This window comes from Poecilia formosa, unplaced genomic scaffold (assembly GCF_000485575.1).
Source record: "Poecilia formosa unplaced genomic scaffold, Poecilia_formosa-5.1.2 Scaffold296, whole genome shotgun sequence".
In the NCBI taxonomy this organism is placed as follows: domain Eukaryota; kingdom Metazoa; phylum Chordata; class Actinopteri; order Cyprinodontiformes; family Poeciliidae; genus Poecilia; species Poecilia formosa.
This window is the reverse complement of record NW_006800235.1, coordinates 178,007-190,855: the sequence shown is the minus strand read 5'-3', so window position 1 is coordinate 190,855 and position 12,849 is coordinate 178,007. Positions and strand designations below refer to the sequence as shown.

The 12,849-nt window shown below is 38.1% G+C and overlaps 1 protein-coding gene across 1 annotated transcript in view; it reads left to right on the top strand.

Moving 5' to 3' along the window:
- The window catches only part of LOC103151906 (pro-neuregulin-3, membrane-bound isoform-like), a 133,783-nt gene that overhangs the window by 60,798 nt on the left and 60,136 nt on the right, over positions 1 to 12,849 (top strand). Inside the window, exon 6 of the mRNA XM_016681832.1 lies at positions 12,128 to 12,151. Within this exon, the coding sequence (XP_016537318.1) occupies positions 12,128 to 12,151 (24 nt within the window). The remainder of the gene's footprint in view (positions 1 to 12,127; positions 12,152 to 12,849) is intronic.

Genomic DNA, 12,849 nt, shown 5'->3' with positions numbered 1-12,849 from the left:
GAAGGGGAAAAGGCCCAGAGAAGAGACAGGAGGATGGATTTATCCCGGACCGAGATGTGGCATGTGTAACATGCCACAGAGCGGGATGTTACACAAGCCGCTCTGTGTAACATGCGGCGACCGGCTGCTAATGAGGCAATGAAGCTTCAAACTGCTTCACCACGTAGAGACCAAGCAGGCTGTGGATATAAGCAACACTTCGGGTGTCATTGTCTCTCGTCACTCCCAGATGGGACCGTCTCGTTGCAGAGAAACAAGCTCAGGGCTCCGTTAGTTATCGTGAGTTAAAATTTTCACGAAAGTAAAATGTTCGTCTTTGTGGCACATTTGTATCTTATTTTGAAGGGATATATAAACGTTACCATAGTGACCAGAGTCGGAGCGTTTGGGCAGTGGTCGAGAGGAGATGAGTAGAGCTTGTGAGTCTTAAATCTGGTTTAGACGGCAAGATTTAAGAATTGTCGGCTGATTCTCCAAACCTCTGTGACCACAGAGCTGATAAAAGTACAACAGGTTCGATCGGTTCGTGTCTCCAGCCACACAGCAGGAGCAACACACCACACGAACCGATTCCAGTCACGAACATCCCGATTCCAGAGGATAATCCAGTAAAACCCCCAACATAACATACGGGAATTTAGAATGACCAAACACGGATGACGATGTAGAAGCAATAGTGATAGTTTGTGGATTCATTTTAAAAGATAAAAGACGAAACAAAAAGAAAAGGCTGTGGATAAAAGACGACAGGAGCAGCCGCTCTATTTGCTGCACTATGATTTGGAGGTGAGTCATGTTTTTTCATAGTTAACATTTTTAACTGAATAAACATATAACGACCTTTACATATAATAATAAACATTTCCACATATCATGTCCGATATCCACCAGACTCTCAGTTGCGCTATATGTCAGTTGTTTGGGATTCCCCTCTGTTCTTACGTCACCGCGCTTTCTGATTGACTTCCTGTCACATTCAACAGGTTGTGTTCTCATTCCCAGTCAGGGTAAACCCCACAGGCTGCGATAAAAGGGCCAAGAATTACCACATTGGGTATATTCAGGACTTAGGGAAACACCAACCAGCCTTATCTGACGGACCCCCGCCACCCCCGGCCGCAGCAAAATTTCCAAGTCTTGACCGGTCCGCGGTAATAAAAAGTAAAAAGGTTGGGGACCACTGATTTAGATAATGCACACTCCTTTCAGACATACATGTTCAAAACTTTGGACAAACTATTATCTTTCTGACATTTCATGTTTGTTTTCTTGCTCCAAAAGTTCAATAAATTTCCCTCGGCTTTCATAAATAGTTAAACTGAAGAATATATTTCTGGCTGATTCACTTTTAAGGCTTCAAGGAATATCTCTGATGTTAAGATTGACCTTGCAAAGCAGCAAAACACAAAGTTACTTTACTTTAAAAGGAAAAACTACCTCTGCAAAGTAAATCAAACAAAAGCAAAGTGCAGCTTCATGTGATTGGAGCCCTTGTTGTTCATCAGTTGTTAGTAAAAGCAGCAGATTTATTCTCATTGATAAATTTATCTAATGTTATTAAAAAGCATACATACAGCATTTAAATTGAACCTGGGAGTTTTCAAATCAACATAATTCTTTTCTGCACACAGCGTTACATCACAATTTTTATTCACATATTCAAAGTGATATTGATATTTTTTGGTACCCTGTCCATACTATATTATTTCTACCCTGTTTTGTTTTGATATAATGAATTATACCCATATTTTATTTTATTGTCTTGCATTGAATTAGTTTGTTTTGGGAAAATCTTCTTTATGTCTCAAAATGTGGCCTTGCTTCATTTTGAAACTGTATTTATGTGTCTGTTCAGATTGGCAGGTTGGATCTGGGTTGTATGGAGTTGTGGACACACTTCCTCTAATGCGCTAATAGCAGGGCTAGGTTTCTGTTTAGTGCTTTAGATGTTTTTGCTTAATTTGAAAATGCTTAGTGCACTTAGCTTCTTCTAAGTTTATTTTTCTGTTTTGTAAGCTTTCAGTTGAATAAAATTCGTTATCTGTGTTGAAGTTTTGGTTATTGAATGTTAAGAATCCTTCAGCTTTCAGACGTTTAAAGCATTTAGTGTTAGCTCAACACTAAATGCTGAATGCTTTAGGGTTAGCACAGCTAACTTTTCAGTTAGCCTTGTGAAACCACTGGTTTTATGCTTAAAGGGAGTTCTGAGAATAATCTAGATAGTAAGGCGGTATTGGTCACGTCTGCTACAGCATTGTATCTCTGCTCAATGAAAATGCCTCCACGGTTTGTTCTTATTCCTCATTCTGAGTCTGAACAAGTAATATGAGCCACAGAAACAGCATTCTCCTCTGTCTTGTTGTCCTGTCCACTCTGATTTATGGATGTGGAACAGACAGCGCAGATGAAACACTTTTTATTTTGCAAGATACCTTGTTGCCACAGCAATGGTTGTCAGCAAAAACAAAACAAAGAGTGAAAGAAGACCGAGAGCAGATGACGAAATAATGAAACAGGTCAGTGAAAGATGAGATTCAGATTTAGCGTTGAGACCGGCAACTCCGACTGCAGTGTTTGGGATGTTTGAACTCACTCTTCGAGCTCCCATCACAGAGCCAAGGACCTGTCAGCTGGGTGCATGCCCCAGCATGCTTCCTGTCTGTCTGTCCTAAAGGGCGGCAGTGACCAGAGGTAGAACAGCAGACTGAAGAGCAGCACAATCAAAAGTGGAATTAACTTTTGTCCCTAAAGACCAGATTGTTAAAACACTGGTGAAATTAAAATTGCTTAAACGTTAAGCAGCGCTGCAAACAAGCTAAAGTGAGAAAAAGAAGACCGAACGCGGACAACGTTCCGTTGCTATTCGGTGTTGCCACTGTTCCTTCAGATCCACCATCTGTCAGAGTGCCTTTATTCTTTCTCTAAAGACTGGCGGGCACTAATTGATGAAAGCATGTAACAAACTGCCTGCTCTCCACGCGTGAAAATAATAATGTCACTCCTCCGTGCCCATCTGCACAGTAAACCATTTCATTTTCTGACAGGGGGAGCTAAAACAGGTGAGGACTGGGAGTGTTTGTGTGGTGCGCTCCACCTGGAGCCACCGAAGAACAAGCATCATCTGTATTAACAAAGGCGGCAGCAGCAGGGAATTAGTCTGCACAAACAAGATCTGCACGCACATAATCAACTGAGGAGGAATTCATTATACTTTGGCTCTGGCATGGACTGGAAACAGATACAGAATGATGTGAATGCCGGTCAACCACAATACAAAACTTCTAAAACTGTTAGAATATATTTGTTTGTTCAGTAGCATGAGCACAACTCTAAAAAATTTTGAATTTTAAAAAAATCTATAAATAAGTATGTTTATTCAGTGAAAACTAACATCCTTATGGAACAAATGTATGACAAATTTATTTGTATACTTCTAAACATTTCCTTTCAAAGTGTTCATCCTCTTTAACATTTTTATTAAAATTTTATGCCATAGAACAGAGAAAAAACTATGAAAATTATAAAGTCTGATTGACTCTAAACTCTCAAAACAGAGAGTTTGAATGTTTTTCATTGTTTGTTCCACTGGGACATCAATTAATATCACTATATTTAGAAACATAATTAAACACAACTGCTGTTTAACTGCACTATTAAAAGTATCTGCACTATTTGTTTTCTGTGAGTTTTGAATGACAAATGTACTGACAAAAAGACTGGGACACATTTTTCAGTTACTATTGATTTAAACAGTAGTATAATAAATGAAGCATGTGCCGATGTGAAAATGTGTATTGATAATCTATATTTATTGGTATTAAGTAACTCACTATCACTGTCGCATGACTGAACAAATACCACATTGTCAACCCTTAACCTTCCCATCCTGAAACATAAACTACAACCAAATGGAAATAAACTTTAGTCGTTAATATCGGCCCAGTTTTACGTATCAAAGCAACACGATATGTTAAAAAAAATTACATACATCAACCGATACCAATGCAGATGCCGATATTTTGTGCATCCCTGCAGTGAATACTACAGAACATATTGATAATATATTGAATTTATAGCAACCATAAAGTAGCAGGAAATGACAGCCAACATATGGAGATTAGTCTCAGCACATTAATCAATTTAAATTCAAATATTTTAAAGCTTGACATACATTTCTGTTTATATTTAGTCTACTCATCTTTCACAAGGCTAAGTATCAAGTGGCTGATTTTGCAGTATTTATAAATATTTCTGAAAAAAAAAAAACACTAACTGAAAATGTTATTTCACAATTTTCCTTTTTCCCAGGGATTTTTGGGGATTTACCTTCAGGTAGTCAGATAAACACAACCTTGGATCTGTCAAAGTTCTTTACAGCCGTTTGTAACACAGCTTTTATTCTACATTCAGCAGATGATTGATAACTCTAAATGAGTGTAACTGTATATTCTCCAGTAAAACGATGATGACCTCTATCCTTAGCTCACTTTCTCTTTCAGTGTTGTTAATAAAAAATCTGGTGGAAGTTTTTGTATTTCAACACTGCAAGCAGCTCCAAACACGACTGCAGCCTTTAGCAAAGGGAGAATATCTGTGTTTGCTGCATCCTTGTTTTTGTCTGGAAAACCGGCAGCCTTTCAACGCCCCCCTCTCTCTCTTTGTGAGTGTCCATGTGTGTCTGTGTGTGTGTGGAGGTCTTACTCTGGCCTCCACCGTCCTTGATTAACCAGAAGAACCAAATTAATTCCTAATATTTAGTCATTTATTTATTGGAGCAAAACACACCAGAGAAAATGTGAAGGTTCACTGTTTTACTTTCATAGTCAATTTTCAACAATGACAGTCGAGTTAATTCAGGGCTGTTATAAAGTATTTGTCTCTAAAGGTAAAAAAGAACTTTTTTCAGACTATAATTTGCTAAGAGATAACCGTAATGTAATTTAGCACTAGGACTACGTTCTCACCGCAGGCAGTGTAACCCAAATCCAATGTCTGTGGTTTTCACCACAATCTGAATGGTCCAGTTCTAATCTTTTCACCCACCTAAAAAAAATCTGATCTGTGCCACTTCCATATGTGGAACTAAATCAGATACAGATCTGATTGTTTTCAAAGCATCTGCAATCTGAACACTCATGTTGTATTTTATCCGAATTTCACGTCATCAACATGAGATGTGCATCATAATTCTGCACCAGAAGAAGTCAGACGTGGTAACATGTGGGAAGGTACCTGATGCCCACTGTTAAGCCTGTTGGAGTATCTGTGGTGCCGTGGGCCTCTTTTTCATTTGAAGGTCATGAAAACCTTCCTGAAGTACTTGGTGTCACAAACTCTTTCAAATACTGAGAGATCTTCATCCAAGAGCTGTGGTCCTCTCTCCACTGACCAAAGAACATTTCTCCAGAACACGTAACCTTTCTCTAGTCTATTGTCAGCATTCTTCAGTTTGATTTCGCTCTCTCTTCTGCTGCAGTGGAGATTTTCTTAATCTTTAACCTTGCAGTGGGGTGCTGAGATGGCGAAGGGGTTGGCCTATATGTAGGCCTTGGTCCTCAACGCGGCTGTCGCGGGTTCGATTCCCGGCCTGGCGGCCCTTGCCGCATGCTTTCCCCCCTCTCTCATTACCCTCCTTCCTGTCAATAGGCTCTTTGCACGTACGGCGTTAATGGCACATCTGCATGAGCCAATGCGGTTCACTTGTTTCCGCTTTGAGTTACTATGACAGCTAGAAAAGACAAAATCGTATTTCAGACGCAAAAAAGCAATACTATGAACATTGTTGTCTTCTTAAAATAATGGGCTTTTAAGTTTTCACTAATTTCCAAGCGACCCTGAATTAAGATGGTGGCTTGTAAATATTCGTCGCTACCAGTTAAAGCTAACGCCGCACAGCAACGTTTCACTCCGGATCAGCTTCTTCAGCCTAAAACTACTGGAGAAGACGGATAGTAAATAAAGGAGCCTCCCTGAGTTATTTCCATGGAATCACTTCTGTATTCAGCCTGAAAGAGTTTATGGTAACGAGAGAGCAGACCAGAGCCAGACAGCCGAGCAACTGATCCGCCTGAACACACTGCTGTAAACACCGTCCTATTCGAGCTCAGAAACATGCAAAGGTAATAAAACGAAATAACACAGAGACCTTAAGCAACACGGTCATATTTTTCTAAAAGCAACAACTTTGAACCTGAACAGTCAGCTAAACCAGCTGCGCTCTGGTGTCACTGTAATCACTGTAAAGCTATGAGGCTTGTTGTACTTCGTCATGCTTTGGAAGTAAAAAGTCCAAACCGTAACCTCCCCATTAGTCTCTGACACTAATGACACAAACACACACAATATACTTGAAAATAACGTAAAAACATTGTCAGTTAGAATGTTTAGATCATAGACATACTATAAGAATAGACCTTCATGGACCGCTCTCGCTTATTGTTGCTGACGAGATTTAGGGCGGCCATCTTGGAGCGGTACTCCACTCCACTCAGCGTTATGTGTTTAGCAGGCACAATGACGTATCAGCGCATTTAATCAATCATAAAACACTTTTTTTTGTTACTGGAAACCATATTCAAACATCTATCAAAGCTACATTTATAAACAATTGTATTATTTAAGTATGTTTTTAATACATAGTTCATCATATTTAAATATGCTTAGTGGCTATAACAATAGAATAGGAATGGAATATTCTGATATTGATGTATGATGAGCATATTACAAAGCACACAGCCGTTCATCATTTATTTAATAAATTATTTAGTAATATCAATACATATTTATATAACTATACAAACACAAATAAAAAATATTAATAATGACACAAATAAATAATGATTAATACTGAAGAATATATATTGGATACATGTTTATATCTATGTGTATGCATACATACAGACAGACAGACACAGATATGTTTTTCAGTCGACGACTTCTAGCTTCAGAGATTCAGCAGCAGAGATTGAGTCTAAAATCCGATGCGAGATTCATCCGTGCTGCAGTGAATCCGTCTCTCCTTATAGATATCTCCCTCTTCTTCCTCACATCGTGTCTTTAGGAAACCTTCAAAACAAAAACAGAAGATTTGGGATGTATCTTACTTTGACAGAGATAAGAATTACATATAAATAATAGTCTTTACCACCTGTGTAAACTTTGCCGGTGAATGTTATAACACATAATATAAGTTTTATAATATGTGTTATATTGTTTCATTTCTAATATAGCCCCTTGTGTCAGATAATCTAAGTCAATGTTAGAGAATAATNAAAACCTTGCAGTGTGTTTAGCTGCAGAGCTCTGGTGATTGTTTTCCTTGAGAATTCCTGACTTGGCTAAATCATTTATTAGTTCACATGACTCCAGTTGCTCTGGAGTTATAACAGATATCCACTGATGTCTTTTAAATCTTTCACTTCCTGCCTCTGCCAAGCTCTAAATTTTCATGATGGTGTTTCTCACTCCAATTCTTGACACTTTGAAACATTGTGACATTGGGATCAACAGCAGCGTTTCTTGTTCTCAAGTCTGATTTCAGTCATCACCTCAAACACAGACTGAAGTCGTTGTGTATAAATGGGAAGATTAGAAGGAAGAATCATCATTTTGTCTTGAACTGTTGACTTTATGATACTTTCATTGCGTTCTTGAGCAATCACACATGTAACCTGTGAAGGCATCGTGAAAAAGCACTCTATATTATTTTTTAGTTGTAATGATTAGAGGTTTTATTAATGATGGTGTATAATTACATCTGAGTTTTTCCAATAGTAAGACCCTGATCCTTCTTACCCCTACATGATGTGCTGGAAAAACCTTTTTGTGAGTTAAGGTAAATGTAGTTTTTATTTAAAGCATGTCCCCTGCTGATCTCGCCATGATGTCTTTTGATTCCGATATGCTATTTCCCAGCAGCATCTCTTGGCTGTGCAATGATTAATTTTCCACCGACCATATTTAAGAGTTGACACTTTGTGGATCCTTCCATCTAAAGAGGTTTACCCTAGCAAGAGTGCATAGATCATGAGTACAGTTTGCCCCAATGGGAGCTAAAGCTTCATATCTCGACAGTACCGCCCCTGATATATACTTTACCCACAGAGCTGTGCAGAAAATGAAATCCCTAACCTTGGCAGCTTTAGTGCTAGGCTCTACTCATTGAGCTCCATGGGAAATTGAGTTTGCAAACCCAACGGCAGCGCTTTCAGATCCACCCAAAAGCACTAAAAAGTGCAGAGTTTCAAAGAACAGATCATGTCGTTATTTCTTCTGGTTGTAGAGAAGCGGCTAAGGTCACAGAGGCTAAACATACAGCACCCACACAGTTGTGTTCACTAGAAGATGATGCAAGTCTTTACTCTGATACTCTTAAGTTACCAGTTGCTTCTAGAAGTCACCTTATTAGGGAAAATAGTTCACCTATGTGGAATTTGATGTATTAAAACCAGCTGTTCATTTTTAGGGAACATTATTCAACAAACAGCATCATGAAGACCATGGAGCACATCTGACAGGGTCGATGAAGTTCTGGAAGAAAACACACAAAGACTTGAGAAGCTAAACACTCATCTAGATCTACAACGGAATATTTTAGATCAGGGGTTACCAAAAGGTCATCCGTGGGCACCAGGGTGACCTCAAAGACCAGATGAGTAGCCTGCAGAGCTGTTCCTCTGCTGCAGTCCGTTGGTTTAGTATTCCTTCCCTCTTTTATTAACAGAGAGAAACTGCTGACGGTTTACTCATATTTTTCAGAGTGAAGATAATATCTGTCACGTTCAGTGGATCCTTTCAGGCATCGGAGGGCGCTTTCTGCGTCACTGGTGACATGAAAAATGATAGGCTAACATCGCCTGATAAGATTTAGGTCAGATTGAACTGAGCGTTAGAAAGACCAGCTCACCCACCACCATGTTACACAGGGCTACTCAGGAGATAAAGTCACTGCCTGTCAGTGTGGTTAAAGCCAAACATCTGTACTTCTCATAGATTATATCCTACCATGTCAGCAAGCGGGATATTTCCAGTGCAGCAAGTGCAAAACATGTCACAGCTGCTTACTGCAAACGTTTCCCTGCCTTTCCTTTTTAGAACTTCTTCAAGTGAAGCCAGGTACTTATATTTAGGGACGAACCAATGAGTTAGTGTGCAGAAGGAAATTCTGTACACTAACTGCACAAGGTCACAAATAGCTTCCAAGCATAAAAGCACAACCTGTAAGAGCAGTAAAGGGTGTTTTGCCTCTTCCTTTTCATCAGAGAAATTGCACTACACACAAGAGAGTAATCAGGTTCTCCATGTTTTAGGTGTTTCAATTAGCACTGGAAGCCTACAAGCTATTTTACTGTGCAAACAGAAATGCAATGAGGCATTTAATGTCAAATATGTGAGCAACTTTGGACATGATTACTAACAACCTCTGGTTTCTCTGAGATAATTTGAAACAATACAAGGTGATGTTTTATTTTCTCTGTTGTGGCTTTGAAAATGGAAGGTGTGTGCAATTCTTAAAATGTCAGCTACCAAAAGCAGGTGTTTACCACCCTAATATTTTAAGTGCTCTCCATTAGCGCTTGTGTGCTAGCTGATGGATTTAGCCTATGATTTTAACTCCACAAACATTACATTTAAAAATTAAAATGGAAGCAAAATTTCTACACGAGAGTATAAAAAAGGAAGAATAAATAACAAGGTTCAAACCGAGTCTCCAATTTTTGTCTATGTACAAGCTAGCATTAGTTAGCTGCTACAGCTAGTCACAAAACTGTCAGTTTATAACTCTCAATAAGTCACCAAACAGGTGTTTTTATGATCATTTGTATTTCTTTCTGTAACCTGTAAAAATACTCTTGGTGGTTGTTGTATTATGAGCTAAAATCAACAATATAAGTCATTTTACCAACATGTTGCCAGTATGTTCATACATCTGAATGACTGAGCAACAAAACACATGAATGAAGAAATCAGAGAAATTAATGTAGTTAATCTTCTTTTAAGTTCTACAACTGAAATCAAACATTTTTAATTGTTTTACATTGTTGGATCAATGTAGAGTTTCAGAGAAAGTTCTGGCTTTAAAGATGTAGCATATCATTCACTCTAGCTTTATTTTCTGTTTGCACAATGGCACATTTTGTCAATGTGAGTTTTCCAAAGAAACATGTAGCTCAGCATGGTGGTGATATCATAATGCTGAGACTGCTTTACTTTTATTCGCATTAGTCTGTATGTTTTGTTTTGACCTTGCATGAGGTATGAAAAATCCTCCATGAATTCAAACTTGCTTCATACTTTTGATTTCAAATATCATTGAACTTCTATGTTAACTTTACCTTTAAATAAATGTTCCAAATAAATTATAAAAAGCATAAAAATTTATGACATTCATGCCAATGCTGAGTGGATTATGCCTCTGAACTGGAACTCATTTCTGTCAGACCAAGTTGTTTTTTCACAAAACACATTTTCAGCATTGTTTATGCTCTATGCTTTTTTTATTATTTAAATAAAACATGTTTTCAGACCATGAAAAAAATACCTGCATTTTGACAAAAACACAAGCATAAAAACATTAATGTCTGATACAATCCATGAACACCCTACTGCTTCCACTACATTATATTTTTTTTACATAAGAATTGTAGGAGACAGTAAAAATGAATAAGTCTAGACATGCACTAAATTATTTCATTTTGAATGCACACCACTCTGAACACAAACACCGAGGTTACAGCTACAATTACACTGGGAGTGACTTGAGTTGAGATTACCATAAAAAAGTTCTTTTTACTTTAAGCTGAAAATGTTCAACAAGTTTTCATGGCCTGAAAAATACCCATTCTCCATACATTTAATACTTAGCAATGACCTTAGCTGTGACCATAGCCAGGGATATTCCAGCTAAAATGTCCTTTAAAATATATGCAATATGATTTGATCTGTTACCTTGGCCGTTCATGCTCATCTGACACTGTCCCTCTGTACACAAAGGAATTGTTTTTTTCCACTTTTCTCTATTATCTGTCTGCAGTAGCCTTAACTGTGTTATATTAACTCAAATATTAATAAATGTATAATTGCTGTTAAAATAAAATAATACATTGATCATTTTGGTTATACGTATTCTAAATAACATAGATTATATTATCTTTGAGACTAAAATTCTGCCTTAGTCACAAGAAGTAAGTGGGTAACTGTAAAAGGTTCCGTCATTTTAAGTATTTTGAACAAATACATGGTAGAACACAAAACAAAGTATTGAATAAATATCCTCAGGTGATTTTCAGTAAAAATGTTTATTGTAGACAATATTATCTCTGTTGATCCGCTCTTTGTAGACAGTCAGCAAAACGGACTGTCTAACAAGACGATATTAGCATGTACTTGGTTAGCTAGCACACAGGCTGCTGCTAAGCACACCTGCTACATTAGCCTCTTAGTTTACCAACTGTGCTTTCAAAAAAAGCTTAACCAATTCTAACTGTGGTGTACAATTTCAAGAAATTGAAATTATACTCGTATATTTTCAGTAAAATATACGAGGTTGCGTTGCAGTGGCACAAACTGCCCCACAGAAACAGCCTGGACAGCATAACAACGAGCATAACTGATGGAAATCTTTGACTTTTTTTTATTCTAGTCCAATTGGTGCTGGTCATAAACTATCTCAGTTGGTCTACCAACCACCATAAAACTCAAGAAGAAATCTTTGATTTGTTGGGTAAAATGATAAAATAAATTCATCAATCGTAATCATTTAACTGAGATTAATTTATCCATCAATTTCAACAATGTACAAACAATATGAATAAACTATGCAAAAGCAACAGATAAAATATAAAAAAACATAGTTCCCAAAGATTATAGGAACTGTTTTTCTGGTTTTTCTGGTGTAAAAACAGAAATGTTAATATGAAGGTGAAGATGGGACAGAAAATAAAACCATTAGATTGCGTTCGCATGTGTCATTCCTGGTAACAATACTAACATCTAGTTTCTTCTTCTATGTGATTGTTGCAGAAGTTCGCACTGTGGCTAGCTCTGTATTTTGACACAATGGGTCTATCGTCAGTAACGTCTGTTTTTTTCTCTCTTTTTATCTCCTTCCTGCTGCCTGGAACATCAGACCACTTGGGCATTGAATTCATGGGTAAGAAAGCTTTTCTTGTCTTCACATGTGCATGACTCACGCCTGTAAACATCGTAGGGGTTTCATGTTGGATCAACATTACACTGCGTGATTGCTTACATGCAGAACACGGATCTCGTCCAGCGAAAGGCCACACACACACACACACGTCTAATCACATAGTGTTATTTGACTTGACATGGATGTGTTTTTCCACGTCTGCATGTTGCATCTTATCTCTTTCTGGAACTCTTCGTTGCTTAAACATGTCACTGTACTATTTACCCAAGCACATTTATGTATCTTTTACCATTTCTGTTCTCCATCTCTCGCCATCTCACTTTTCTTTCACTCGCAATTGCTTATGAAGTGTCCCCTCAGAATACCAATGTGCTGCAGTCTCCTTGGAAACGGGGAGAACAGAGAGGGCGCAGTGTGGCTGTTTTCTTTTTTTTCCTTTCTTTTTGTGACGCTGGCAGTGTTGGCAAATGAATTCCTCATTAGTACACGTGCACGTTGATGGCAGAAGTTCAAAAGCATGAATCTGAAAAAGCCGGAGTTTGGTACAAATGTTTGGTTGGGTGGAGGTTTTTTTCTTCCTTCAGTCTTTGTAGAGTGAATGTTTGATGCTTCTCTCCCAGGCACATGCCCGTGGGTTGCGATGGGTGGAGGCCAGCGGATTCACAGTGCCGTTGCCAAGCTCCTCTCTCGTGTTCCTG